The sequence below is a fragment of the Sciurus vulgaris genome, assembly GCF_902686455.1.
Source record: "Sciurus vulgaris genome assembly, chromosome: 11".
NCBI classification, from domain to species: domain Eukaryota; kingdom Metazoa; phylum Chordata; class Mammalia; order Rodentia; family Sciuridae; genus Sciurus; species Sciurus vulgaris.
In genome coordinates this window covers 76,071,045-76,097,156 of record NC_136472.1, presented here as the reverse complement: position 1 = coordinate 76,097,156, position 26,112 = coordinate 76,071,045, and the positions used below count along the sequence as shown (strand labels likewise).

The 26,112-nt window shown below is 45.5% G+C and overlaps 1 protein-coding gene across 11 annotated transcripts in view; it reads left to right on the top strand.

Annotated features, from left to right (window-relative positions):
- The window catches only part of TENM4 (teneurin transmembrane protein 4), a 737,381-nt gene that overhangs the window by 586,824 nt on the left and 124,445 nt on the right, over window positions 1–26,112 (top strand). For all 11 annotated transcript variants that reach the window (XM_079105080.1, XM_079105086.1, XM_079105077.1 and 8 more), the window contains 3 exons: window positions 8,504–8,605; window positions 10,522–10,716; window positions 16,464–16,664. In XM_079105080.1, the coding sequence (XP_078961206.1) occupies window positions 8,504–8,605; window positions 10,522–10,716; window positions 16,464–16,664 (498 nt within the window). The remainder of the gene's footprint in view (window positions 1–8,503; window positions 8,606–10,521; window positions 10,717–16,463; window positions 16,665–26,112) is intronic.

Here is a 26,112-nt window from a genome sequence, read left to right as displayed (position 1 = left end):
AGTGGGCAGAGCATTGCTCCTGCGATGTAGCTGTGGTGAGAGAATGAGGGAAGAAATTCTGCTCCAAACCCTGGGCACTCACCTCTCCTTTGAAGGCCCCATGCTCTTAACCAGCATGGCAGTTGTCAGTCTTGTCACTACTTGGTGAGTGTCTCAGTGGCATCTCCAGCATATGCTCAAGGGGCAAGGCAGGAAAATGCACATGCAGTGCTATCTGACAAAGGGAGCAGAGCAGAGCCAACAGCCCCACTGCGACATCTGAAAAAACTGTTGCCAACAGCCCCGGGGACTAGACTGGGCCCTTAGCCAGAGGCAGCCAGTGAGTGAAGGCTCTCTAGCCCTGTCCCTGTGCTGCCAGCCATCACCACTCACTTGAGGTTCTTGGCACAGGCGACAGAGTCAGCCCCAACATGAGAAGACTTCTCTCCCCCACCTCTGCCTTGAGCCACACACATGATGGTTATTTCCTCAGCTTTTTCATCTAGCTGTATAATTTTGAAAGTATACCTAATTTGGTTTGATTTAGTAGATCATAGATGTTAGACTCCATAGATGAGTTCAGTCATCCACATAACTAGAATACTTCCTGAACCAGAGTAGATGCTGAGTAAATATTTGATGAATAAATTTAATAAATTTTGTAGGCAAAAAGAAAAGTCAGTAACAGGAAGGGACCTGGCCAAGATCACCTAACAAGTTGGCGGCAGGAAGAGGACAAGAGCCTAAGTTTCCAGCACAATCCAAGCATGTTCCTTCACACCATGATTCAGGATGGTTTTAGTCAGCTATACACCACTGTGACCAAAATAACCCCCAACCCCCCCAAGAAAAAAACAACTTAGAGGAAAAAACATTTAGGGCTCACAATTTCAGAAGTTGCAGTACATTGATGGCTGACTTTGTTGCTCTGGGCCCAAGGCAAGGCAGAATATCATGGCTGAAAGGTGTGGCAGAGGAAAGCAGCTCACTTCATGCCAGATCAGAAAGGAGGGGCGGGGGTCACAGGGAAGATGTACCCTTCCAGGGCATACTCCCAGTGACCCACCTCCTCTAGCCATGTCTCACCTGCCTACAGTTACCACCCATTCAATCCACTCAAGCTAGGATGGACCAATCAAGATACAACTCTCATAATCTAATCATTTATCTCTGAATATCCCTGTGTTGTACACAGGAGCTTTTGGCGGGGGCTTGGCAGGGATACCTTATATCCAAACCCTAACATGGACTCATGAGATTTCAGGCTTGTAAGTGTTATGCACTTTATTTTTAATCCCCATTGTGATATTGTCTTCAATCACAAATGTGCCCTCTCCTTGAATATATCCAGTGACTTGTAATGCATGACCTTATAGATCACCTGGTCCATTCACATCTAGTCCTTCAATTAGCAAACATTTAGTTAGTTTTCTAGATGCTGTAGATTCAAAGATGGATAGAACATTTCCTGACCTCAAGCATTTTATAATATTTGGACAGACACACACACACACACACACACACACACACACACACACACACACACGTGGAATGCAGCCCAATGTAGGAAGTGGCATTCTGCTCTAACTCTGATGAAGTTCTTTCTTCTTCCAACCAATATCTATTTCCCAAGGACTATAGTCCTTATTCGTTAAACCTAGATCAAACTATTAGGATCACAGAACAAAGTCTGACTCTCATTTCATGTAAGAGTCTTTCAGATATTTTAAGACAGAGGTCATACTCCCTTGGTAATAAGCAAAATTCCCAATTCCTTCAAGAACTCATTATTTGAAATGTGGCTTCAAGTTCACTTATCTTCCTGGTTGTCCTTCAGTGAACATACTCTAGTTTATCTTATCAGTCTCTTAAATGTGGCTCCCAGATGTGAACTTCTGAACTCCAAATATGATCTAAAAGTTCATTGCAAACTTGAACTTCCTATTGCTGTCTTCATTCTAAGCATTGAACATCTAAAAATACAACAAGGAAGCAAAAACTTTCTTGGGTACCACACTGTTCCCAGAGTCTTATTATTGTGACATGACTTCTTCTCTGCCCCTTTAATTCTGTTTCCCTATTGCATTCCTGCTTAGTTACCAATACAACAAATACCACCAAGTAGTTGGTTGTATTTAACCCTCACCACTCTTCAGAGCACCAGATAGGATACCTGTCTTCAGGGAGCTCACAGTCTTGCCGGTGGAATTCAGTTTTCCCACTAAGAAATCATTAACAAGAGCCAAGGCTGAATGTAATCAAGGGAACAATCTTTTTCTTAGACCCCCTCCTGAGAGCTGCTCTTAGTAGTGGTTGGTAGACTTCTGGGTATGATTGAAAACAGATCTCCCAGTTCAAATGCCAGTGCAGAACTGGCTTCAAGCCCAGGCTGTCAGGGGCTTTGTCAAATTTTTGTCATTGCATTGACCTAGTAGTTTCAAACTAAAGGCCTTTGAATTCCATCATCTACAAAGAAAGCTGGGTCACCTACAGGGACTGACACCACACAGGCCATGGAACAGCTTTCCAGCACCTGGCACCTGCCCAGTACCAATCTAGAGTGCAGAGGGAAGAGAGTTCTTTCAGATGTTGGCATGAGTCTGCTTGGGATGGGGCTTCAGGAAGGTAACAGGTTTAATTTGCTTTGACAGTACTTTCCTAGGAGAAACTTTGCCTAAACACCCTGCCCCCTGCACATCAGGAACATTGCTCATTTGCTTTCCTGTTTTTACCATGGGGAGTGTCTAGGTGTTTTACATGTGTATGTGTGTGTGTTTACCCCCAGTAACCCACATTTCCTTGTTTGGATTCATTAGGCCAAGTTAGTATATTGTTTCGGTTCATAAATAGAAGGCATGTGTGACCATTCCTTAAACTAAAAGAATAAATGCTAGGTCCTGGGCCAATTTCTATATTTTTTAAAATTTTATTTGTTCTAATCATGGAGAAAGGAGTGGTAGTAGATTGAAACAGACACTTATTACATCATGTACTTGTATGACTGCATGACCAATGTGACCCTGGGCCAACTTCTTTATGCGTGCAGCATTACCCTGTTTTCTCTCTAGAATAACTCTCTGAGGTGGGTGCTGTGATTTCACAGACAAGGAGAGTGACGTGTACAGACACTTTGTCCAAAGATGTATAGCCAACAAGAGACACCCTAGCTCCAGAGCCCATCCTTAGGTCCAGGCTATACAGCACACACTTGACTGCAGATAGGACTAGTTAGTTCACTTACCAGATCCACCCTTGTCAACTAAGTGACCTTGAGAAAGTCACTTCAGCTCTTAGTTTCCTTCTGAGACTAAAATGGTGACAAAGATACCTAATTTTTAAAATTATTATAAGGGTTAAGTTAGAATATATCATTATGCCCTCATTAAATCCTAGCTCTGATATCTAGTTTGTTTCCATCTTTCCCTTGGTTGCTAATAATAGACCAAGTCCTGGTATGTCAGGAACAGAGTGGATATAATGGATGTAACCCAAAGTGTAAGGCTCGCTAACTGGAGTCAAGGTGGTAATATTCAGTCATCCAGTTGGCTGTCCTGGAGTTCAAGTTCCTTCCCATCTGTAGCATTAGGCTCCATCCTCCTGCAGAGCAGCCAGGAGGAGGCTCCAGTAAGCGGATGACTCTTGGGCAATAGATGGACCTTGGTTCTTCAACCAAATGTTCCTCGAGAGTTTCAAGGAAAGACAACAGAAACAGAAGAAGGAATTGTAGGTAGTAAGCATAGGCTTCCATTAGTTTGGACACATCACAAGGGAATAAGATATCTAGGAAGTGTGGAGAAAGCAGGAAGGAGGGCCTGAGGCTGGTGGGGGACCTTGCCCTTACTTGCACATCTGATTCCTGCTGACTCTGGTGCTGAGGTTCAGCATCAAGCTCCCATGACCACAGAGGTTGGCTGCTCAAATCTGATTGGAGGCAGAAGTAGGTGCGACCATGCTATGTGAGCTGCCAGAGGAGAAGGCCACCTTTCCTCACCTAGTATTACTACCTCTGTGCAGTAGGACCAGTAGGCAGTTGTCCTCCTCCAGAGGGTTCACCTCTGTGGCGTTTCAAAAGAGAAAAACCAAAGATGGTGAATGCAGCCTGATTTCACAGGCATCAACACTAGACTCAAGGGGACTTGTGTATCGGTTCTGATTACCTTTCACCCCGACAGAGCCATGCTAATGACTCATTTCTGATAAAGGATAGTGAGCAGACAAAATGGGCACTACTGTGAGTTCCCCAAGGCCTGTGTGGTTTCCTGACACCCATGTCTCTTCTGTGAAGGAGTTTCGTTGTCCTACTTCCTTCTGCACACACCCCTTTGTATTTCCAGCAACGCTGGATTCCACACACACAGTACTCACCCACTCAACACGCATCCAGAGAGTGCACTAAGAAATCATTAACCTCTGCATCCCAAAAGTGATGGAAGGAAAAACAAGTTCCTGAAAGTCAAATTTCCTACCAAGGCCCACTGCTGTGTTAGAAAAACAAAGGAAAAAAGCCCCCATTTTCCAACATAGCATACACCCAATTATGAAAATCAGTTTCTCACTGCAGCTGAATTTTTAATTCAGAGCTGAGTAGATCTAAAGGTGCACCTTCCACTAACTGAAAGCACCTGCTGTGTGAGTGTGAGCACAGTGGTGTGTGGTGGGGGTAGAAACTCCCACACACTAATTGGGAACATACAACATACTTATCCAGTGAAGTTCACACTCTTCCCAAGCCAGAGAATGTCACTTCTGCCCTAGAGTTTAGCATAGAGATATCTGGTCAGTGGAGACTCATTATGTGTAGGATCCCAGTGGGCCCCAAATTGCTGAAATCCCTCCAAGGAGAAGGGAAAACTATACATAAACATTTCATCAAAAGAAAGTATTCCCCAAATTGTCTCCCTTCCATTGCTTGTTGACATCTTTAAATTATTTCACATCTTCCATGTCTTCTAAAACTCCTGCTTTCTCTGACACCAACAGCTCAGGGTGAGTTTGGTAGCACACAGGCGTCCATTCTGTCATATTCAGCAGCCAGCACTATGCTTAGTCTCAGAAAATACGTTTCTTCACTTTTTCACTGTGAGGACTTTGGGACAGGTGATGAGCAGGTTTGTGTCTTGCAGACTTCATAAATCAGAATCTAAAACAAGTGTAACCTTTATCTGCAGTTGATCCTGTTAAAAATGCAACAGGTAACTAAATTGATCTTATTAAGAGACATATTTTATACCTTTGGATTTAAGAAGGACTAAATCATAGAATTTGGGATCAGGGAGGGATCTGGGAGACCATCTAGTTGAATTCTTTCAGTGATAGCAATAAACATTTATTGAGACTCTTCTGTATACCAGGACAAACACATAAACAAGCCCAGTTTCTATCGTCAAGCTGTTCAGTCAACAAAGTCAACTCTGTATTACTTACTAGGGGTGAGAAATAGACTTCTGGGTATAACTTTGCTTGTTTAAGCTGCCAGGAAGACCTCTCGGAGGAGAAGGCATTTGGGTTGGATTTGGAAGAAGGAATAGGGGTTGCCAATCAGGAACACGTAGAAGAGCAAGTGAAACATTAGGGAAACAGGTCAAGAAAGAAGTAAAATGATGGAGAAACAGGTCAAGAAAGATCCCATGTGTAGCCAGGGGCCCCTGCCACCATTACTCAACCTTTTTTTTTTTTTTTTTTTTTTTTTTGGTACCCACTATTGAACCCAGGGATGCTTAACCAATCTTTTCTTATTTTTATTTTGTGAGACAGGATCATCTCATTAAGTTGCTTAGGTCCTTGCTAAGTTGCTGAGACTGGCTTTGAACTTGCGATCCTCCCGCATTAGTGTCCTGAGTCACTGGGATCATAGGCATGTGCCAAGGCACCCAGCTAACATTCTTATTTTTAAAAAGGACTTTCAAGTCAGGTCAGCCTCAGCAACTTAGCAAGGATCTAAGCAACTTAGTGAGATCCTGTCTCAAAATTAAAACTAAAAAGGGCTAGTGATGTAACTCAGTGGGAAAGCCCCCCCGCCCCGGGTTCAAATCCTAGTACTAAGGGGGAAAAATAACACCATTCAAAATGAAACTTCCTGAATAGTTTTATAAAAACAAGAAACCACTACCAATTTAAATATCTAGGAACACAGACTCTTCCAGCCAAAGCTGGTGGAGAGCAAATAGACTCAGGCTCCCGTCTATGAGCCTCACACTGGCAGGACCCAGACCACTTGCCCTGAAATGAGGCCACAAATTGGGTTTGATCTCATGTTGTTGTTCTTGTTCACAACATGGAGTGAAATGTCCCACTCACAAAAGGAACTACACAGTTGGACTATTTTTCTGAACTTTCAAAATCTTTTCTGAGTTGACACTGGAAGACCTTGGGGAAAAGCCTTTCTGAAAAGTGCAACAGTGCTGTGAATGCCACCTTGCTACCTGTCCATCACCATGCCACTCTTCAAGCCCGTCCTCCTGGCCGATTTGGGGGCTGGATGGGGCTGACTTTGCCCCATTCCAGCTGCCTTTGTACTGCCCTTAATGCACTGCCCCATTTAAGCTTTGATGCCCCTGCTCCATAATTATCTCTAAATTAATTATGGACTCTTGGAATTTTAGAACAGACATGATCTCTGCCATCACCTTCATCTCACAGATGAGAAAGATGAGGCCCAGAGAGTGGAAGGAGCCAATTTAGGTCACACAGCATGGCCCTAGAAGTACGGACCCCACACTGGGTTCCCGTAGCTCCAGGTGGAGCTTTTCCTCTGCCCCATGCAGCTGCCCTGGCTCTCCAGTTAGGCAGCACATTTCTTACGGGCGAGACATGTGTTGGATGTGCCAACATCTCCTTTAACAGAGGCCCCAGTCCTGTCTTCCTGACTGATCCTTGTGAGCTGAGACAGCACTTTGAATCCTTAGCTCCATCTACCTGACCAACCTTTTCCTCTACTTTCAAATTCGACAATCCTGACTCGCTCGCTTACGTGGGGAAACCACTGCTCTTCCTCCAGGTCTCAGTTTCCTCCTCTATTGAATGAAAGCACTGGGGTGGATGGTCTCTTGGAATCCTTCCAGCTCTGAAAGTCCTAGAATCCTCTACCCTTCCACAGGTTCCCTCCCTGCCTTCAGGACTTGGCCTCACTGTCCCATGCATCCACCCTGCCCATCCCCCAGGCATTCCCACATGGCCCAGATGGCCTTGTATCTGGGAAGGAGACCAGGCTTGGAGTCCAGGAGCCTGAGTTCAAATCCTGCCTCTGAGACTTAGCATCTGTGCCTCACTTAGCATCAGCAACTCACTTCGTCTCTCTTGGCTGCTTTTTTTCTCTTTCTTTTTCTTTTTCTTTTTTTTCTTTTTTCTTTTTTCTTTCTTTTTTCTTTTTTTTTTTTTTTTTTTTGAGTAAGACAAGACTAACAATACATATGTACTTGTCAGACTTGGTGCAATGACGTGAGATAGATTTGTAGAAATACATGCCACAAAGAAGTCATTATTCTGCATACAGTTGCTTCTGTGCTTTGTTCTGCATCCAGCTCATTGAGAAATGAGCTGTTCCAAATAAGTAAATTCTCAATAAGTTTACTAACTAGAGCTACAAAACATTGCCTAATTTTTAAAATTGCTGTTTGTTTGTTTGTTTTTATGTCGTGCTGGGGATCAACCCAGTGCCTCACATGTGCTAGGCAAGTGCTCTACCACTGAACCACAACGCCAGCCCCATTGTCTAATTTTTGATCAAAATCTTTCAGAGGTTAATTCTGTGTTTCCTTCACATGTCACACAGAGGTATATGCCAAAGATATTAGGAAGAGTTCAGGAAAGTAACATTTCTACAAAAGATAGGCATGATAGCAGATTCTAGGGACACAAAGGGAATAGGGAGGAAAATGTCTATGCCTTTTGGAAAAGCTTGGATTTTCCATCTGGCCCAGTGGGGGGGCCTTTGGAGGGTTTTAAGCGGAAGAGTGGCAGGATCAGGTTTATCTCAGGGAGATCACTCAGGTTGCCAGGGGAATAAAGCAGTGCGAGGAGCAAGAGGAGCTGAAAGACCACAGCCACTGTGGCTGTCACAGCCTCAGTGATTGGTGATGGGTACCTGGACGGATCGATGAAAAATCACAGAAGGAAAAAGAGATTTGCAAATGCCCAACAGCTTTATGGAAAAGCAAATCAGTGGAATATCAGCCTATCACAGGAAAAATGTAAAACCCTGAAAAGTATAATCACCCAAGAACCTCACTCCAAAACTGACCACCACTCAAAGGCTAACCTGTTTTCTCCCAATGGCTTTTAGATAAAGAACTTCTAATGCATTCGTTGAGTCAAAGCTGATTCATAAAAACTTGGTTCTAGCAGACATTTTTAAAACAATGTGAATTGAGATGTACTTGGGTAAGAGTAAAAATAACATAATTTTAACTCCATCGGTTCCTTCCAGTGACTGGACACAAATGGCTCAAGTAGGGTCTTGGGTGACCTGAGGCTTGCTTCTGGGCTCTTACCTGTTTTCAACTCTCCTTCTCTTTTCTCCCTCCAGAGTCGGTGGATAACTGTCCCAGCAACTGCTATGGCAATGGCGACTGCATCTCTGGGACCTGCCACTGCTTCCTAGGATTTCTAGGCCCCGACTGCGGCAGAGGTGAGCAGTGGGGTGGGGCTCTGGATCTCTGCTCCCAGGACCCTTTGAGCATCTCAGGTTCCACTTCTCAGACCAAGTACAGAACTCCAGGACACCTCCTGGTGTACCCAAGAAAGCCTCCCAAGGGTCATTCTTAGAAGTCTTTCAATGGAATCCTGTCTGACATTGTCATCCACCTGTGGGCAACTGGGGTGGTCAGGAAAGGAGGGATTTAATGGGCAACCGCTGTGAATTTGGTGTCCTTGTTGGAGCAGGCAGAGTGGCAGTGAGAGTTCTTTTAAAAAGCTCATTTCCCCTGTAGAGGAGTGATCAGCTCTTCCAACCATCTTTGAAGTTTTTCTTCACACAAGTGTGATTTCTCTCAGGCCTGTGGCTGGGGAGCCCAGGGAACTGCTCTGTTCCTGCCTCGTGTGACAGTGCAGGCAGAATCTCAGCTGAGACCACCAGGGAAGGACTTGGGAGGCCAGGCTGCTCTTCTCACACAGGACCCTGCTGCTGCCTGATGCTTTGGCACAGGTGGTGCTAACGATAACCTCTACTGAGAGAGTTGTAAAGGCTGCCCACAACCTACCTGGTGCTTTTGATCTTCATTTCTGTCCTGGAAGAATGAACCAGGAAAATGCCAAAGGAGGCCTGTATTCCTGAGGATGTGGTCCTCCCCTTGGGAAGCTGAAAGGGCCTCCTCTGCTGTTTTTCCAACATTTCACTCATCCAGCAGCCATTGGCTTCACACCCATTTGGGACTTGGTCCTTTGCTGGTCACTGAGTTTCCAACATGAAACAAGGCCCAGCCCTGGGAGCTCTCAGTCGGTTCTGGGAGATGAACAAGCAAATTGACAGCTGCAAAGCAGCACCAAAGCTGCACACAAGAAGTGAAACATGAGAGCAAAGTTTAAGCAGACTGTCTCCACTTGGAAAGGGGAGGATCAGCTCGGGAGGGCTTGGGGCAGCATTGGGCCCAAGTCCTGAGGCTGGTGGAGCTGTCTACGAGTGGAAAGCAGAGATGATTTTCCAGGCTCAGAGAGCACTGCCCTGCAAATACTATGCCACCATGTCGCTTTGAGGGTTCTGCTTATTTTAGCTAATGTGAAATAGACTCCATTTGAGGCAGCAGAGCTGGCAGCCCTAGGAAGCACAGTGATTACCTGCTGAGTGCTTTAAAAGGGAAAGAAGTCAGGTGGGACCAGGGGAAGGTAGTGCAGGGAAAGATGAGTCATTCCTCCTAACAAGAATTACTGTCTCATCCCATATGCACTTAAAGTTAAGAGTCATGTATAAAACAGCCTTATTGTATCTTGGTAAGACTGGTAAGTACTTACAGCACAATGCAATATAATTTATTTTTATATAGTGTCCTTTGTAGAGATGATGGCAAAACCCTTTACGCTAAGAGGCAGAATGGAAAGATAATACTTTAAAGAACCAAGTTGGGCTCAGCTCTTCTCTCGAGGGGGCAGTGGTGTATGGGACTGGAGTGGAGGCCTGAAAGACAAGGGAAGCAGGGGTTTGCGGGGTTAAAGACGGCAGTAAGTGGTGCTGCAGATGAGGTGTGGGGAGGGGAAAATGGAGTGCTATTAGAAGGAGAGCGCTGGAGGAGAGATTCGGGGAGCAAGGGGCCCAGCCACTGCCTTTTCCAGGGAGAACAAGAAGCAGACTGCAGCTTCCTGTCTGAGGCTGCCAGCAGCCAGGGGCCGGCCTCAGCAGTAGGAAGGGGATGGAGAAAGCCACATTCGGTGGGCAGCCACACGGCAGGCCCCGCGCTTCATGCTCTCACCTGCAATTCCAGATGTGTTTAACCTGGAGAGAAATAAAGTGAAAGAAACCGATGGCGGGCACACATCTGCCCATCTGATGTGTGGCAAAGTTGGGGAACCCTGAACGATGACTCATGCCAGGCTCTGGCACTGTCTCCCCAGCCTCCTGCCCCGTGCTCTGCAGCGGGAATGGCCAGTACATGAAGGGCAGGTGCCTGTGCCACAGCGGCTGGAAGGGCGCTGAGTGTGATGTGCCCACCAACCAGTGTATCGACGTGGCCTGCAGCAACCATGGCACGTGCATCATGGGCACCTGCATCTGCAACCCCGGCTACAAGGGCGAGAGCTGCGAGGAAGGTGAGACTTCCAGTGGCGGCTGCAGCACTGTCCTCTGAGACAGAGGCCAGCGCACAGTGCCGGGGGGCAGCTAGGGAGCAGAGGAAGCCTCCCAACCCCCTGGGACCCCTGCTCTTGATGCCAGAAATCCACCAGCATCCATAATGGTCCAGGAAGGGGCCAAGGACTGTCCTTACTGAGCATTTATCATATCAAGGATCTGTGCCTATCACTTAATGTCAAACCCCGTTAGGAGAAGGAGTCATCTTCACTTTGCAGCTGAGGAAATTGAGCCTGGGAGAGTTGGTTGACTTGCCCGAGGCTGCTCGACTGTTCAGTGGCAGAACTGGGTTTGGCCCAGTCATTCCATTCCCCTCGAAGCTCATCTGCTCTTTTCCTGTCTCCTTTTCTCAAGTCAATTTCTACTGCAGACCTCCGCGCTTTGCCTTCCTTTATCACCCTCCTGTACGTGCGTGTTCCTGCGTGTGTGCATGTGGTCACATGACTCGTTGGTGCCCATGAGCATGCCTCTCTCCTTCATAAAGCAAATGCATGGCTAAGTAAATCAAGGATAGATTGAACAATGGCATTAGTTCTTTTCTGGACAATCTACTGAAGTGAGCTAGATGAATATTTCTCTTTTATAAATGAAGAAACTGAGGCCCAGGGAAGGGCAGTGACGTGCCCGTGATCAAAGAGCTGACCAATGGCAGGGCTGGGATTCAGCCCAGGTCTTCTCCTTTGGGTGTCCGGACAGTAGGAGGAGCCTCATTCACAAGCAGTATGAAGGAGCTTTTACAACTGTATATCTGCAATCAGATATGCGTTTGAGTCTGGCTCTGCCACTCTCTTGCCTCTGTTCCCTCATCTATAAAATGGGAACACCTTCCTCAGAGGACAATTGTGAGGATCAAATTCAATGACCCATTAAAACTACTTAGCTCAGGGTCTGACACATAGTAAACGCTCCATAAATGTGGCTCTTTATTGTTAGGATTATTCTGGGGACAATTGAAACACATTTCCTGTTTCACGCACTCACTTTGCCCAAGGTCTTTTGAAACAGAGGGACTTTGCCATTTGCAGCTGATGAACGCTGCTGTACCTTGGTTACCCGCCGTTTTCCACCATGTAGTACCCTGGCCCCTTCCCCTGCTGGTGCCAGAGGCTCCAAGGAGAGCTGGTCTTCTAAACCCCTTTGGTATTTGACAGAGAGACTCCTCATAAGGCATCATTTTCTCTTAAAAGAGAGAGAGTGCTAACAGGGCCATTTTCCAAAGGTGGGGTACAGGAAGGGATCGAGACAGGCTGCATGCACCTGCAGCTGGGCATCCTGCCTCAGACCTGCTTGCTTCAGCGGGGATTGCTGGTCCTGTTGAGGAGGAGGCACCAGCCCCTGGAACAAAGGAAGCTGGCTTTCTTATCCGGAGAATGGGGACCTTCCTCTGCTCTCCTTTCATTTAGTCACTTGAGGTGGACACCTTGAGGAGCAGGAGACAGAAAGGAGATTCCTCTTGAAATAGTGGGTTGTCCCACCCCCATCCCCACCTGCATAGTGTGGGCTCAGGAGGGGAATGTGTCTATCCCCAGAAAAGCAGTACTGGATAGGGCCTCAGAGCCCCAGGGTATTTACAAAGAAAAAATGTTGTTCAGAATTTTGATTTACATTATCTATTTGAAAAGAAATGCTTTTTCTTCTGAAGCAGCCCATCTGGGACTGATTCCTTTTATTATTTCTCTTTCTCTGGTGAGGCGTCATTACATAGTCCTGTTTATAATAGGGTTTTCTTGGGCCTTCCTCCTCCTCCTCCCCCTCCTCCCTCAGCTCTGTGCTAATGGGTTTCACTGTGTTTATAAAACATCAGCTAACAAGCTTACTTTTTTCTCTCTCTTCCTTCTGAAGTTTATTGCCTCATATTTTTTAAAGCTTGAACTGAGCCAACAGGACGCTTAGAAGGGGTGGGGGAGGGGCAGAGGGACCCCACTTAGATCTTTTGCAGTGAAAAGCGAGACACTGTGTTCTTGGTCCTAAAGGTGTCTAATTGCTCATGTGGGCACTGGAGCGTGGAACATTTGGGGAAATAGGTTGTGTTTGCAGCCTGGTCATGCAGGCCTCATCATTTCATTAATGGGCTAGGCTTCTGCCAGGAATCCTGGCTCAAATGGCAAGCTCTGCAGTGGGAAGGGGGAAAATGTAACTGTGAAGACGCCTTCTGAGAAGAAAGTAAGTCAGACCCTCTTCTAAACCAAGTTAACCCAACTCCCTACGATGGTTCCCCTCCCCTCCATCCTGTGCTCCCACCCCAGGCCTGCTGGTTCCGCCCATGTCATGCATGGCTCCCTGTGAAATAACTAGTGCTCATGAGACTGTCCCAGCATGAGGGGAGGAAGGCAGCTTTGGTCCCATCCTAGAGTTCCTGCCTCCCCAAAGGCCCGGAAAGGAGCAGATCCAGTCTTCCCATGACCTCTCTGGCAAAGCATCACTGTAGCATAGGTAACGGCCCTCGGTTTAGGATCATCAGAGCCCAAGGACGGCATCCATCCTGCAGGACCTCAGCCAGTCCACCAAGGGTTCCTGGAGCTGCTCCCCTCTGGTCATATGAGCCTCTTTCTAATTCTTCTCCTGCCCTACACTCGCTTTGTCCAGTTGACCTGCAGAGATGAAGGCTGAGTCCAGATGTCGCCTCTCCTCAGTTCCTCCTGGTCTTTGTTCTCTGCTGAGAGCATGGGATTCACTTTGCTAGTCCCTGGGTCCCTTCAGACTCATTGCAGCAGAGGAAGATGAGGACTGTGAAGCCAAGAGCCGCCTGCTAAACGGGACACCCTCCTGGCCTGCTCTCTAACAGTGCAGATTACAGGTTCCACCTGGAGGGTGCCCTGGGATTCTCAGAGGCTGCTTCAACCCAAAGCTGAGGTCCAGCCTCACAGAATGGGAAATACCTTTACAGACCTCAGGGTAGGAATTGCTGAGTTGTTTCCTGTCACATTGGAAAACTCTCTGGATCTAGGGAATTATCCAAGTAGCCTAATGGGCCAGAATAATCCTTCTGAGGTTCTGAGATCTGAGGCAGGTCATGAGAATTTATCAGTATTATTATTTCATTATTTTTAATTACCTGGAACTACAACAGGTCATGTTTTAACCATTACTAAATGGTGTCCAGAGACTTCAAGGGAAGAGAGTCTTTGCCTTCGTTTAACTTTATTAATTCTCCACATTGCCTGTTTCTTTCGAGTTTTGTTTTGAATTCTGTTTTGAAACCACTTCTGTATTTATGTAAGTAGTTATGCAGTGTGCAGTTTTGAAATGAGTAAGACCATAAGAGAAAATAGCAAGAGGCCTAAACCTCCAAAGAATGATTCAAATGGAAATTTCTGTGTACCACAGTATGATCTTGGGCAAGTTATTTAGCCTCTCTGTCCTTCAGTTGTGTGCAACTTCTTAGTTTATACAGTCCTTTCAAATACTCAATGTCATTTGGACCTTACAGCAACCTGAGAGGTGGGTATTTCTACCATACCTGCTTTTAGCTGGGAATATCAGAGCATATATATATTTGTACCTTGACCATGGACATAGAGCCAGTTCATTTTGTCCCTAATCCTTGACTCTTAGTCCTCAGAGGGCAAATGCTAGTTTCTTTCCTCTGCAATGTAGGGATTCCTCAGGAGCTCCTGGAGGAAGCTGATGGTACTCAGCACTGGAAATCCTCTTTCTCCAATAGCTCCATGTCAGGTCCCCACAAGGACACATGTCCTCTCTGTCGCAAAATGAAGAGAATCCCCTTCTTCCCTGGAGCAAAAGGCAGACCTAACAACTTTATATTTTTTAAATTTTTTTAAGTTGTTGATGGAGCAATACCTTTTTTTATTTATTTATTTTTATGTAGTGCTGAGAATTGAACCCAGTGCCTCACACTTGCTAGGCAAGTGCTCTACCACTGAGCTACAACAGCAGCCCCTGACCTAACAACTTTTTATGGACCAACGTTCTTTGTCAATTCTGTCTTCACTCTGCTACCTTTTGCACCTTCCACATGTACTGGAACCACAGATTTCAATTCTCTATACCCTTCTACTTTCTCTATGCAGTGATTTGTGGAAGTTCAGAGGTCTCTTTTGATTTGGTATAGCCCTTAATAGAAATATGGTTGACTTCAGAAACACAAAGACCTACCTTCAAATTCCTTTCCGAACGTGGAGAAACTGGAACCCATATACATTATTGGTAGAAATCTAAAATAGTAGAATTACTATGGAAAACAGTGTGTTGGTTCCTCAAAAAATTAAAAAATAGAATTACCATATGATCCAGGAATTTCTCTTCTGGGATATGCTCAAACAAATTGAAAGCAGGAACTCAAAGAGATCCCTGTTCACACATGTTTATGGCAGCATTATTCACAGTATCTAAAAGGTGAAAGCAACCCACATGGCCATCAGTGGATGAATGGACAAACAAAATGTGGCACATATAGGCAATGGAATATTATTCAGCCTTAAAAAGGAAGGAAATTCGGATGCCTGCCACAACAGTGGTAATCCTCAACAACATGAGTGAAATAAACCAATAAAAGATAAGTACCATATGATTCCACTTGCAGGAGGTACCTGGGGTAGCCAAATTCAGAGACAGAAATTAGCAGGGTGGTTATCAGGGGCTGAGGGAAAAGAGAAATAGGGAGTTGCTTAATGGGTATAGAGCTTCATTTTTAGAAGATAAAAAATGTTCTGGCAGTGGTTGGTGGTGGTAGTTGCAGAACAGTGTGAATGTTCTTAATGCCACTGAGCTACACACTTAATGATTAAAATGGTAAGTGCTGTGTTTTATGTATTTTGCCATAATTTTTAAAAATTGGGGAAAAATTCATCTTTGGCAGGATTTAGCTATGTGACCTGGCATAAATTATTTATCCCTCTGTTTTCTCATGTGTTCCTTATTGGGTTATTGAGAGAACTAAATCTGATAGTGTAGATAAAGCACTTAATATAGTGCAGACACAGAGCAGGTGACCCACAATGCTATTCTCCTTTCCCCTTTTCCATGTCCATCTCTTGAGACCCCTCGCCTTTGGACCCAGGATCCTTGTAGGGGCTGCCGACTGGGAGCTAAAGGTCTCTAGCTCAGACACCACGGGAGGAGAAACTGTGCAAAGTCAGCACGTGTAATCCTAAATAGTCAATGAAACGTTCACCTTCAGGCAAGTGACGTGTGGAAGATCATATCAGTCCAAAGAATTTAGGGGAGATGATGAAATTGAATGGAATTTAGTTGCACAATAAATTCTCATTTAAATGAAGGAATCTATTTTAATCTCATGCTCACAAATAAAACTGATTATAAAGTAGTAAATAACAAAAGTTTGTTGTATAAAGAGTTATTGAGAACCTCACATACACTGAGCACTGTTCTAGGAGGTGAGAATCAGAAATGAACAACAAAAAAGTTTGTCCTCTATTCTCGCAATTATTACGGACACAGGGGTCACTGGGTGCTATATTGATGCTTGATGTAGGGTTGTACTCTGTCTACCTCCTAAACCTAGAGGTAGAATTTGTATCCAAACTTCACAGGTGTGGAAACAGCCTCGAAGAGGTAAATAGTCACTAAGAGTTGGGGACCCGGTTCTACCATTTGCTAAAGTGCTACTGTTTACCACAGAAGGCCTCCCTGGGGGACATAGTATCCATCTAGCCTCATGTAGCTGACGGAATCCTCGCCCCTGCTGTGAGATGCTTACCCGTGTCCCCTCTCTTCCTCCTCACAGTGGACTGCATGGACCCCACATGTTCAGGCCGAGGTGTCTGCGTGAGAGGCGAGTGCCACTGCTCTGTGGGATGGGGAGGCGCCAACTGCGAGACACCCAGGGCTACATGCCTGGACCAGTGCTCGGGCCACGGGACCTTCCTCCCAGACACCGGGCTTTGCAGCTGTGACCCAAGCTGGACTGGACACGACTGTTCTATCGGTAAATGTGGGGAGAAGGGTTCAGCGTATGGGTGGAGGGTGGACTTCCCCCTGTAATATGTTACCATTTAGTCTAATCAGTGGCATAACCCTGCCCTTGGTCACCTAGCTGGGGGTTCCCTGTGTCCCCGAATGCCTTTCTTCTTCCCCTGAGCCCTGGTCTTCAGCACCTCTTCTCTTAGATGGGCACAAGATTCAAACATCACAGTCATTTCTTCTGTAGTGGTGGACTTGAGATTCAAGACAATATCCCTAATCAACATTAAAAATGGTACCTGGAATCTAGATGTGTTTCTCAGAGATCCTTCTTTCACAGTAGGACGTTATCCCTGGGCAAGGCTGTAAAAAAGTTCCTAACCAAGAGGTGAGAGTGGCCCCCTATCTCAGCTGCCACAATCTTTGGCTTTACCCAAAGTCTAATCTCCTTGTGGGTTTTAGGGTTCTCTGCAATCTGACCCCCACCTGCCTTTGGTCAGATACTCAGCTAGATGGGTGCAGCAAATATGCCTGTTCCTGGCTAAACCCTGGGACTCAGCATAGGCATGACCCACTGTGGCTACTCAAAAAATACTGACGATTTAACCCAGGATTGAATGTGTTCTTGATTGTGGTTTCTGGCACCCCACAGGATTTATACATATAAAGTTCAAAGGATAATACTGTTGGCATCCTTCTGTTATAAGTGCCGTGATTTATAGATTCTTCCAAAGAGGATTAAATAAGAACATACATGATTCATTTACCATAGTATTGGTACGTAGCAGGTTGAGTTCACATCTAATATCTCACTTAACCCACACAAAATCCCTGGGAGAAAGGAATCCTCAACCCTATTTTGCCAAGTTACATAACATTCTAACCAGTGAATACTTACTGAATGTCTATTTGTGCCAGGTACTCTTCTAGTCAGAGAGGAGAAAGAGCCTGGGAAGTCCCTACCTTCCCAGAGCTTGCATTCTGGGAAGAGGGGAGGGAGCCCACGAAGAAAGAAAGATAGATAAAGTGAGAAAGAAGCTCAGGTTCAGAGAATTTTTAAGTAGTCCTGCCCCAGGACACACAGAGAGTGATGGCATCTCACTAGGCTCTTCTGCTCTAAATCACCTTCCTCCCCGCTCCACACTGTTAAACAACATGAGGCTCAAATTAGCTCATTATGTTGTGGATTAACAGTTCTGGTTGTTATCAGGAAAGATGGCTGAGACCTTTGGCATTCACACCTTTGGAATACTCTGAATCACCTTTCCCCATTGAATGGAAAACTGACATTCAGTGACTTGCAGTCTAAATTGGACTTTCATCCCTGTTTGCAAAGCTCACATAAAGACATGATTGTGAGCACAGATGTGCAGAGTCTCAGGAATAATTCTTTTTATATTGCTCTGTTTATGGCAATATAATAAACGGTCCTCTTAAAGCTACGCTGGCTTGTATTGTTCATTATGTGGGCACAAAGCTAATTTATGATGGGTCTATAACTGTGACTTGCACCGTTAATCCCTAATGAAATTCCACAGTTTTGAAGGAGGCAGGTATAACTTTGGTGAGATTTTGAAGTATTCTTAGTTGGATCTGTAAAAAGGAGACAACAGAACCATTGGAAGGCACTCTGAGTAGGAACGGTTGAATTTTTGGAATTGAATTGTTCCTCAATCCCAAGTACTGCACTCCCTATACCTGATAACAAACATGTGGCTCTCGTGAAGGCAGAGAACCCTGTGGTGAAGAGGGGCCCTGGGTCAGACAGCCGAGGTTCAAATCCCGGCCCTGTCACTTCATAGTTGTAACTTTGAGCAAGTCACTTCACCCCTCTAAGCTAAAAACTGGAGATAACTGAAGGTAGATAGTAGCTACCTTCCAGGGTTGCTGTGACAGTTACTTAAGACAATACAAAAGAGAGTTGAGCATGCTTCTGGGCCCATGATATGGGCTCGGTAAATGTTATCTATTGTTATGATCTTGATTAACACAGTCATCAGGGAAAGCACTGGATATTAACAAAAACATTTGATAGTATGAGGCAAGATGAGACGTGCCCTTTCAGACATGCCAATTACAATTTTTCAGTCTCTAGTCTGTAACTGACTTAAGTGGTGTCATGATTGTCACAAGGCCAGGAATTTAAAGGACAGCTTCAAGTTATTGACCTGCTTCACAGTAGTAGTAAAAATTTGGGTGTGTTGAGTGCCTGATAGCATATACCAAGATATGGCACACAGAAACACACTCCGCAACCACGCAACCATGGCCATGCGATGAGGGATGGCAGATGTGGTATCATCTGCCCTGGGAGCTCCATGAATTGCCTGAGGCATGCTGGTGAGTGAGGAAGGGGAGTCAGACCCCAGCTCGGGGCTCTAAGTCTAGCCTGCTTCCTGTCACCCTGTCACACAGTTGGAAGGATAATGAGAACATTTCAAGTGTTCTCTCTCCTTTTATCCTAACCACGTAGGCATCACCTGCCTGGGTCCAACCCTGGTTCTGCCTCTGTGTGGCACTGGCAGGAAACTTAACTTCTCTTGACTTCAGTTTCCTTATCTGAAAAATGGAGGTGATAGCACTGATCTAGCAATTATGTGATTGTTAAATGATGTCATTTTTTTGTATACACATAGAACAGTGTCTGTTATATCTTTTTCTACCTCCTGTCCAAGTACACTTTCACCAAGTGGAAGGTATTTTAAAACTACTCAGTCTTTTCAGTGAAGCCAAGCAAGAGACACCTCATTGCCTGGATGCAGGGCTGCCAAGAGACCATCTCCATGTTTAGAGGGGTGGCTACAGGCAGTGGAGCAGGCTCGGGACTTTATTTCAGAAGACATGCTCCCCACTCCTTGAGCAGCTTCAGTAGGCGGCTCACCCTCTCCAACCCTCAGTTGTCTCCTACTTACCTTATAAAACTGTTGTAGGAGACAGGAGAGAGAATACAGGTGAACTGGTTATCCCAATGCCTGGCACAGCTCAGACACTGGACAAGCGGAAGCTCTGTTCACGCTATTTATGCTCTGTGCTGTCCAGCATGCCCAGAGCCTTCACCAGGAGCTTCAGACCAGCAGACACATCCTAAGTGGTCCTCCCACTGTCAGGGTCCACTGTGGGTTGGCAGAGATGGACTCCTGCCGACCGCCACCTACCAGGAAAGAGGACTGCCTCTTCGCTGAGATGAATGTCTTGCTGTTCGGCACCAAGAGCAGGATTTAATGAAGACAGCTTAAATCAACATGCCCTGCCTTCAGCAACCAGCCCAGTAACGAAATGTGAGCTGACAAGTTCCTCAGCACTTTGGTGAGGTTTGTGAAAACAGTGCAGGCAGATTTTATACAGTGTTTACTTGGGTCCCTGGTTCCCAGCAGTCTGATTTCCAGTCTCATCTCAGAAACGCCTCCTTAAATCCAGTCCATTTGTATGGTCCTCCATCCTGACAAGCAGCTTGAGAGAACTGTGAACAAGTTCCTGTGATCCAGAAGAGCACAGGTTCTGTATCCCACCCATCACCCCAAAGCACCTCTGTCCTTAACTCTGAGCCCTACGGGACTCTGCTTCCCAAATCATTTGGGATGATGACGGATGTCAGCAGGGAAGATGGTTGTTGCTGTTGCTGTCATACAGATAGGAAAGGTTGGAGAGGGGAAATGACTTGCCCCAAGTGATTTGGCTTACAGTGGCAGAGTTGGATTCAGTGCGGACCCTCTATCTCAATCCTCAGCTCTTGCCTCAAACCTTTTCCATTCAAGGAGACTTCCGCATCAGTAATCTTTTCTTTCTAACAAGCCACAGGATGGAGTGCTAATTAAAGAGCCACCTATTTCTTTGTGCTTAGCGCACTACATACCAGCCCTGAACTGTGCTTTACAACTATTATCCTGGTTAAGTTCCTAAGAGCCCTGCGAAGATAGTGTCACTAGCATAATCATTTTCTAGATGAGGAAACTTGAAGCTCAGAAAGAGTGTTACTTTGAAGCACCCACCCCACCTTGTTAGTAAATGGCAGGGTCCAGATTCAAACCAGATGTGGCTCCAAGATCTTTCCTAAGTGTGTTAGTCAGCTTTCTGTCACAATGACAAAATACTTGAGACAATGAAAAAGAGGAAAGTTTTGTTTGGGCTTATAGTTTCATTGATTCCAGTCCATGGTCAGTTGTTCCCATCACATTGGGCCTTGTAGGATGGCAATATGGTAGAGAAAGTTGCTCATCTCATGGTGACCAAGAAATGAAAGAGAGAAAAAGAAAAATGGCTGGGGTCCCAATGCACTTTCAAGGGCACACATCCAATGACCTAACTTTGTTCCACTAGGCCCCACCTCCTACAGGGTCAGATACCTCCCAATAAGGCCATGGGCTGGGGACCCAATCTTCAACACATGGCCTTGGGAGACATTGAAGATCTAGACTATGGACTCCATGAGGTCAGGGTCTGTCCATCTCCTGAGCCCAGGGTCAGACGTGCATTAGATTCTCAGTGACTATTGCATACATGACCCAAGAACTAACCAGTGAACAGGCAAAGAGAGGACAAGAAAGCCCCCTGGGAACACAGAAGAGGGAGGTGCTGCAATTGAAACTGTCTGGGAAGATCCAGCACACCACCAGACAGACAGCCGTCCTCCTTTCAGGACCCTCCTCCCCTGAGCCCCCTTCCTTGCCACCCCACACACTCCACAGGGTGAAAACCAAGCCTCTGGCTCCTTCTCTGCCACTTTCCAGACCTCACTCAAGTGCAGTGCCAGCCAGCCCGAGCTCTGCCTACCTAGAACTGCATCACTCCCCTCCTTCAGGCCGTCCTCACAGGGAGCAGCCTGCTGGGCTGCATGCATCATCAGCCTTGCTCAGCAGCTCAGGGCTCCACCACCCTAGGGCTGTGGTTGGCCATTCTTGCTCTTGGCTCAGAGCTGCCTTAGAAAAGGCAGGAGGTTTAACCTCTTTGAGACAGTCCTTAGACTTGGAAAAGCCTACCTATCTTTGAGAACTTAACGGCTTCTAAAGAAGCTTGCGGGCCCTGTGACATTCTCCAGGGCACCATTTCAAAGGCAGTTCTTAGACTTATCATTTGCTCCTCCATGGGTTCATTTTGGGGGGTCTTTCTTCCCACCCTCTCCCATGGCCTCTGTTCTCAACCTCATAAATTCATTCCTCATTTCCACCGCTCTGAGTCTTGTCTCCCATAAATGGCTTTTATTTGAAAAGGAGCCTCTCACTACATTTTATTCCTTTGGGTTGCTGGCGCACAGAAGCAGTGCATGGCAGAGAGCCTGCCTGTAAAATGCTCTTGCTGGTGGTTTATGATTCTTATCATTTCATTGCACTTGAGTTTCATGGAATAACAGGTGGAGATATTTTAGAGATACAGTGGCATTGGTTTGAAGGTAGCATGTGCACTCAGTAAGAATTGCATGAGATTTGGAGTAGGACCAGGCTAGATTGTCAAGACTCGGCTGATCCTTTGAGTATAGCTAATGATACCTGCCTGGCAGGGCTGTTTTCCAAATTAGCTTTAATATGTATGCATAAAATGCTTAGCATGATAGCTGGCATTCAGTAAGCACTTACTAAATGAAGTAAAAGTGTATATACTTTGCAGAATGCATGAGCAGGTCTAAATTAGCCAAGAAGTGTTGCAATTCTAAAAAATTTAAGTTTGAGGACAGTTTACATACTGAAGGTTCAGAGCCAAAGGCCTGGATCTGAGTCAGAGTTAAACCATTTGTTTTCTCTTTCAGAGGCTCAGTGTCCTTGTGGCTTCTGAGTCTGTCTACCATCCTCTTCCTCCAGCCCCCTACACTGGTCCTTGACTGTAGATCAAGAGTCTTTAATATGCTGATACATTTATCCCCAAACAACTACGTCAATGACTCGCAGCACAAGGGCCATACTGTATTAGCAGCAACCTTCTCTCAGGATGAGCTTCCTGAACTCAGTGCCAACAGGAGTTCAGCCTCCTCAGAGAGAGATGTGGAGCAGCTCCAGACCTGCACCCACCCCTGCAGCCGCTCACATTTGTTTCACACAATCATTGAAGCTTTCTGGCCTCTTCTGTATGCTGAGCACTGTTCCAGGCACTAAGGATCAGAGAGCCCCACAGTCTGTTCACAAAGCGGAGCACCCAAGCACACAGCCTGATGTGTGCACAGTAATGATTAGGAGCCTGGGAGAGGAACCTGGGGGGGTTCTCACCTCCCAAGGAGACTTGGGAGCCACTCTGTGAAAGGGATGCTTGTAGGTGGCAAGGAGGGCAGGGCAGTGCAGGCAGAGGGCCAGCATGTGCAGAAGCAGAGAGCCCTGTGAGCATGTGATCTCTTGGTAAGACGTACCTCATCTGACTAGAGGGTAGGAGCCCCCGGTAAGGGGCAGAAAATCAGGCCAGCGTACAGGCAGTCGAGATCATGGAGCCGACAGGAATGCCTTACTAAAAATCTTAAATTCACAGTTTTTTCAGTGAACATTGACTATTTCCCCTTCAGATTCCACATCAGGACTCTGTCTTTGACTCTTTCAGCTCAACCTGGCGTAGGCTCTACTTTAACTTAGGGAGACCTTCCAGAATTCAAACTCAGATCCTCTGAGATTTCAGTTCCTTCTCTATTGCTCTCTTTCTCTACAAAAAAAGAAAAAAGAAAGAAAGAAAAGAAAGAAAGAAAAACACAAAGCATAAAAAGTAACAATGATTAGATGGACAGGGATCTGAAAAACTCTGTTATTAAATTAGGTCACAATTGACAGCAAAATAAACCAAATGCTTAAAAAAATAAACTGAAAGTAGCAGCAGGATTAAAAAAATTAAACCTCTAAACATAGCACTTGCATTAATGCTAACTTTTGAAAATGGTAATTCAATTTTATTTACGAGGCAAAATATAATTACATTTAAATTTGAGGGAACAGAATTTAATTCTTATTAATGACAGAAAGACTGAGTGAGATGCTTTAATGCCAGAGAAATTGTCTTATGTTCATGGATGGGAGAGAAAATTAGATTCAGCATTGAGCATTCTCCCCTGTTACAAGTCTCATTTGTGTAGCCGGAATTGTTCCCTCTCTGAGAAGCATTACCTTCTCAGCCCAGAAAGCACAGCACCGACATCCAATTAAACATCAAAAGGAAACGATCAGGCTGGGCTATTTCTGTATAGGTATGGTACAGGACAGGAATCTCAAGGTTAGAATTTCACCCGAGAAATAATATCCAGTGAGACTTGACATTTCCTGTGCCCCTTCCCAGCAGCGAGTGACAGCCTAAAAACCAAAGTTCAGAATAATAAATATCTGAGAGATTAACGCTGCCACAGTGAAGGAAGGAGAGTGCTGGAGGGAGGCAGGAAGAGCTCGCCAGTTGTCTGGAAAGTAGCGTGGAGGCTTAGACACAATGAGATGGTCAGTTCCTAACATTTAATCAAACACTGGAAAATGGGGCCCAGACAGGCATACTGCTAAATACTGCCAGAGTTAAAGGTTGATAAACCAGAAGCTGGCAGCTTTTTAATTTAGTGGAATTTCCCCCGACAGCCCTGGAACATTTTCTATCAGAATTGGAGCTCTTCAGTATGCAAATGTAAGCCCTCCTGAAATTGGGCTTCAGAATCAGGTCCCTGTTTGGATGTCCAAGCTGATATCTCGTTCTCTCTCTCTCTCTCTCTCTCTCTCTCTCTCTCTCTCTCTCTCTCTCTGTACTTGTCTTCCTGGATCAAACTGCTGTTATGATAACTTATAATTTTAAAAAATAACTGTTCTTTGAATGGAAATTTTCCATTGTACAGGACTCATATATATGCATCAGGATGTATTCAAACAACAAATACATAAGGCTCTGATTTTGCAGGTAGTGTTGTTCCCAAGAAATCAGGATCTAGAGAACTTGGGTGACTTTTCCAAAACACTTTGTGGAATCTAGAGTTCAAATCCAGGCTTCTCTGTGTTCATAGTTCATCTTTATCCCCTGTACAACTCTGTCATTGGCTGTTACCAAGGTTCACCCTGAACTTGGCAATGAATTAGGTATCAAGTGTATGGGGGATACCTCTTCCTGTAGTAACCAAGCAAATTGAGTCATGACCATGGTGTGCCTCACAGTACTCAAAGACCAGTTATTTTCTACTGGGGTGATCCAGGTGGCTTGTTGGAGGACTTGGGACTTAAGGTAGGTGGTGGAGGTTGGCTACGAATAGGCACAGATAGAAGGAGCAGGCAAGCTCTTTGTAGCAAAGACTTGCAACACGTACAGAACTGAGACAGAGCAAGGGCACCTCCTGGCTATTTTTAGTAGTGCAATGTGGCTTATCTCAACATATTTGTGGCAGTAGCAAGGGGAGAAGAGGTGAGGAAAGCCAGCAGGTATCAGAGCCTGAACAGCCAAAAAGAGTTTAGGTTTATCTGTCATTAGAAGCCTCCAAGAAGTTTTAAGCAGAGGTCCAACTTTGTGGTTTGGTCTTAGAAAGTTTACTGTAATATCAGTGTGCAGTTTAGATGCCTGGGGACATCCTGGTGGAAGTGTCCAGGAAAGAGTTAGATAGATAAGCTCATTGCTGGGCAGAGAAATGAGTCTTTTACCAAAGGATATCAGATCAGAGATCTTTTGGAAGAGGACATCATCTATCTTCACCCATGTGGGCCCTTTTAGTGAGTTTTTGTTGGGTTCCAACTGTGGCCAAGGATGCACATCCCAGTCATGTTCTTTGGCTTCTTCACTCACTAGGCCTTTCCTGACCTGTTATCCTGCAAAGTCAGACCCTAGTTGGAGGCTGCCTCCCAGCTAGGTTTGAAGTCCTCTAATCAGGAAGCCTGATACCCTCCAATTAAGATGAATAACAGGCTTAGTGCTTCTTGCAATAAGTACTTTGTAAAGACTTGAAATTCTAGTCCTGGAGGAATAGGTGTGGAGACCTGCTCTGCACCAACACACTGGAATTCACTTTTCTGCCTGGTTTGAAAGCTCTCTAAGCTCCTTGAATGAGGTGAAAGGCCATGTGCTTTCCAAGGCTCATTAGTTTTGTGCCATCTCCATGTGCAGAACAGAGCTATGACTTGGAGCAGCTCTGGCTCTCAGGTGATAGGGAGGGAAGTTGAAAAGCACAAGAGAGCAGCTTGGGTTTGGCCTCAATGTCTAGAGGACACTAATTACAGTAAGGAAGTCAGACTCAGGCTGCTTTTCTGTGCCTTCTTCCCTGTCTAATGTCTTCCTGAAACCTGCTCTAGGACTCAGAAACCACTGGTCTAAGTTAGTGAGGGAAGGAGCAGGGGGTGTCCTACTCAGAGAATGCCAGCTTGATCAAAATACAGATCTCACCTTTAGGAGAGAAAATTAACATGTAACCAGCCTACTGTGCACTGGGTATGGTGACTGGCTTTGCACTCATTCGCATGCACGGGAAAACTTGAGTTCCTTATGGATAGGAGTAATTTCATATCATCTCTGCATTCCCAGCCTCTAGGGATATCCAGCACATAGAAGGTGCACAC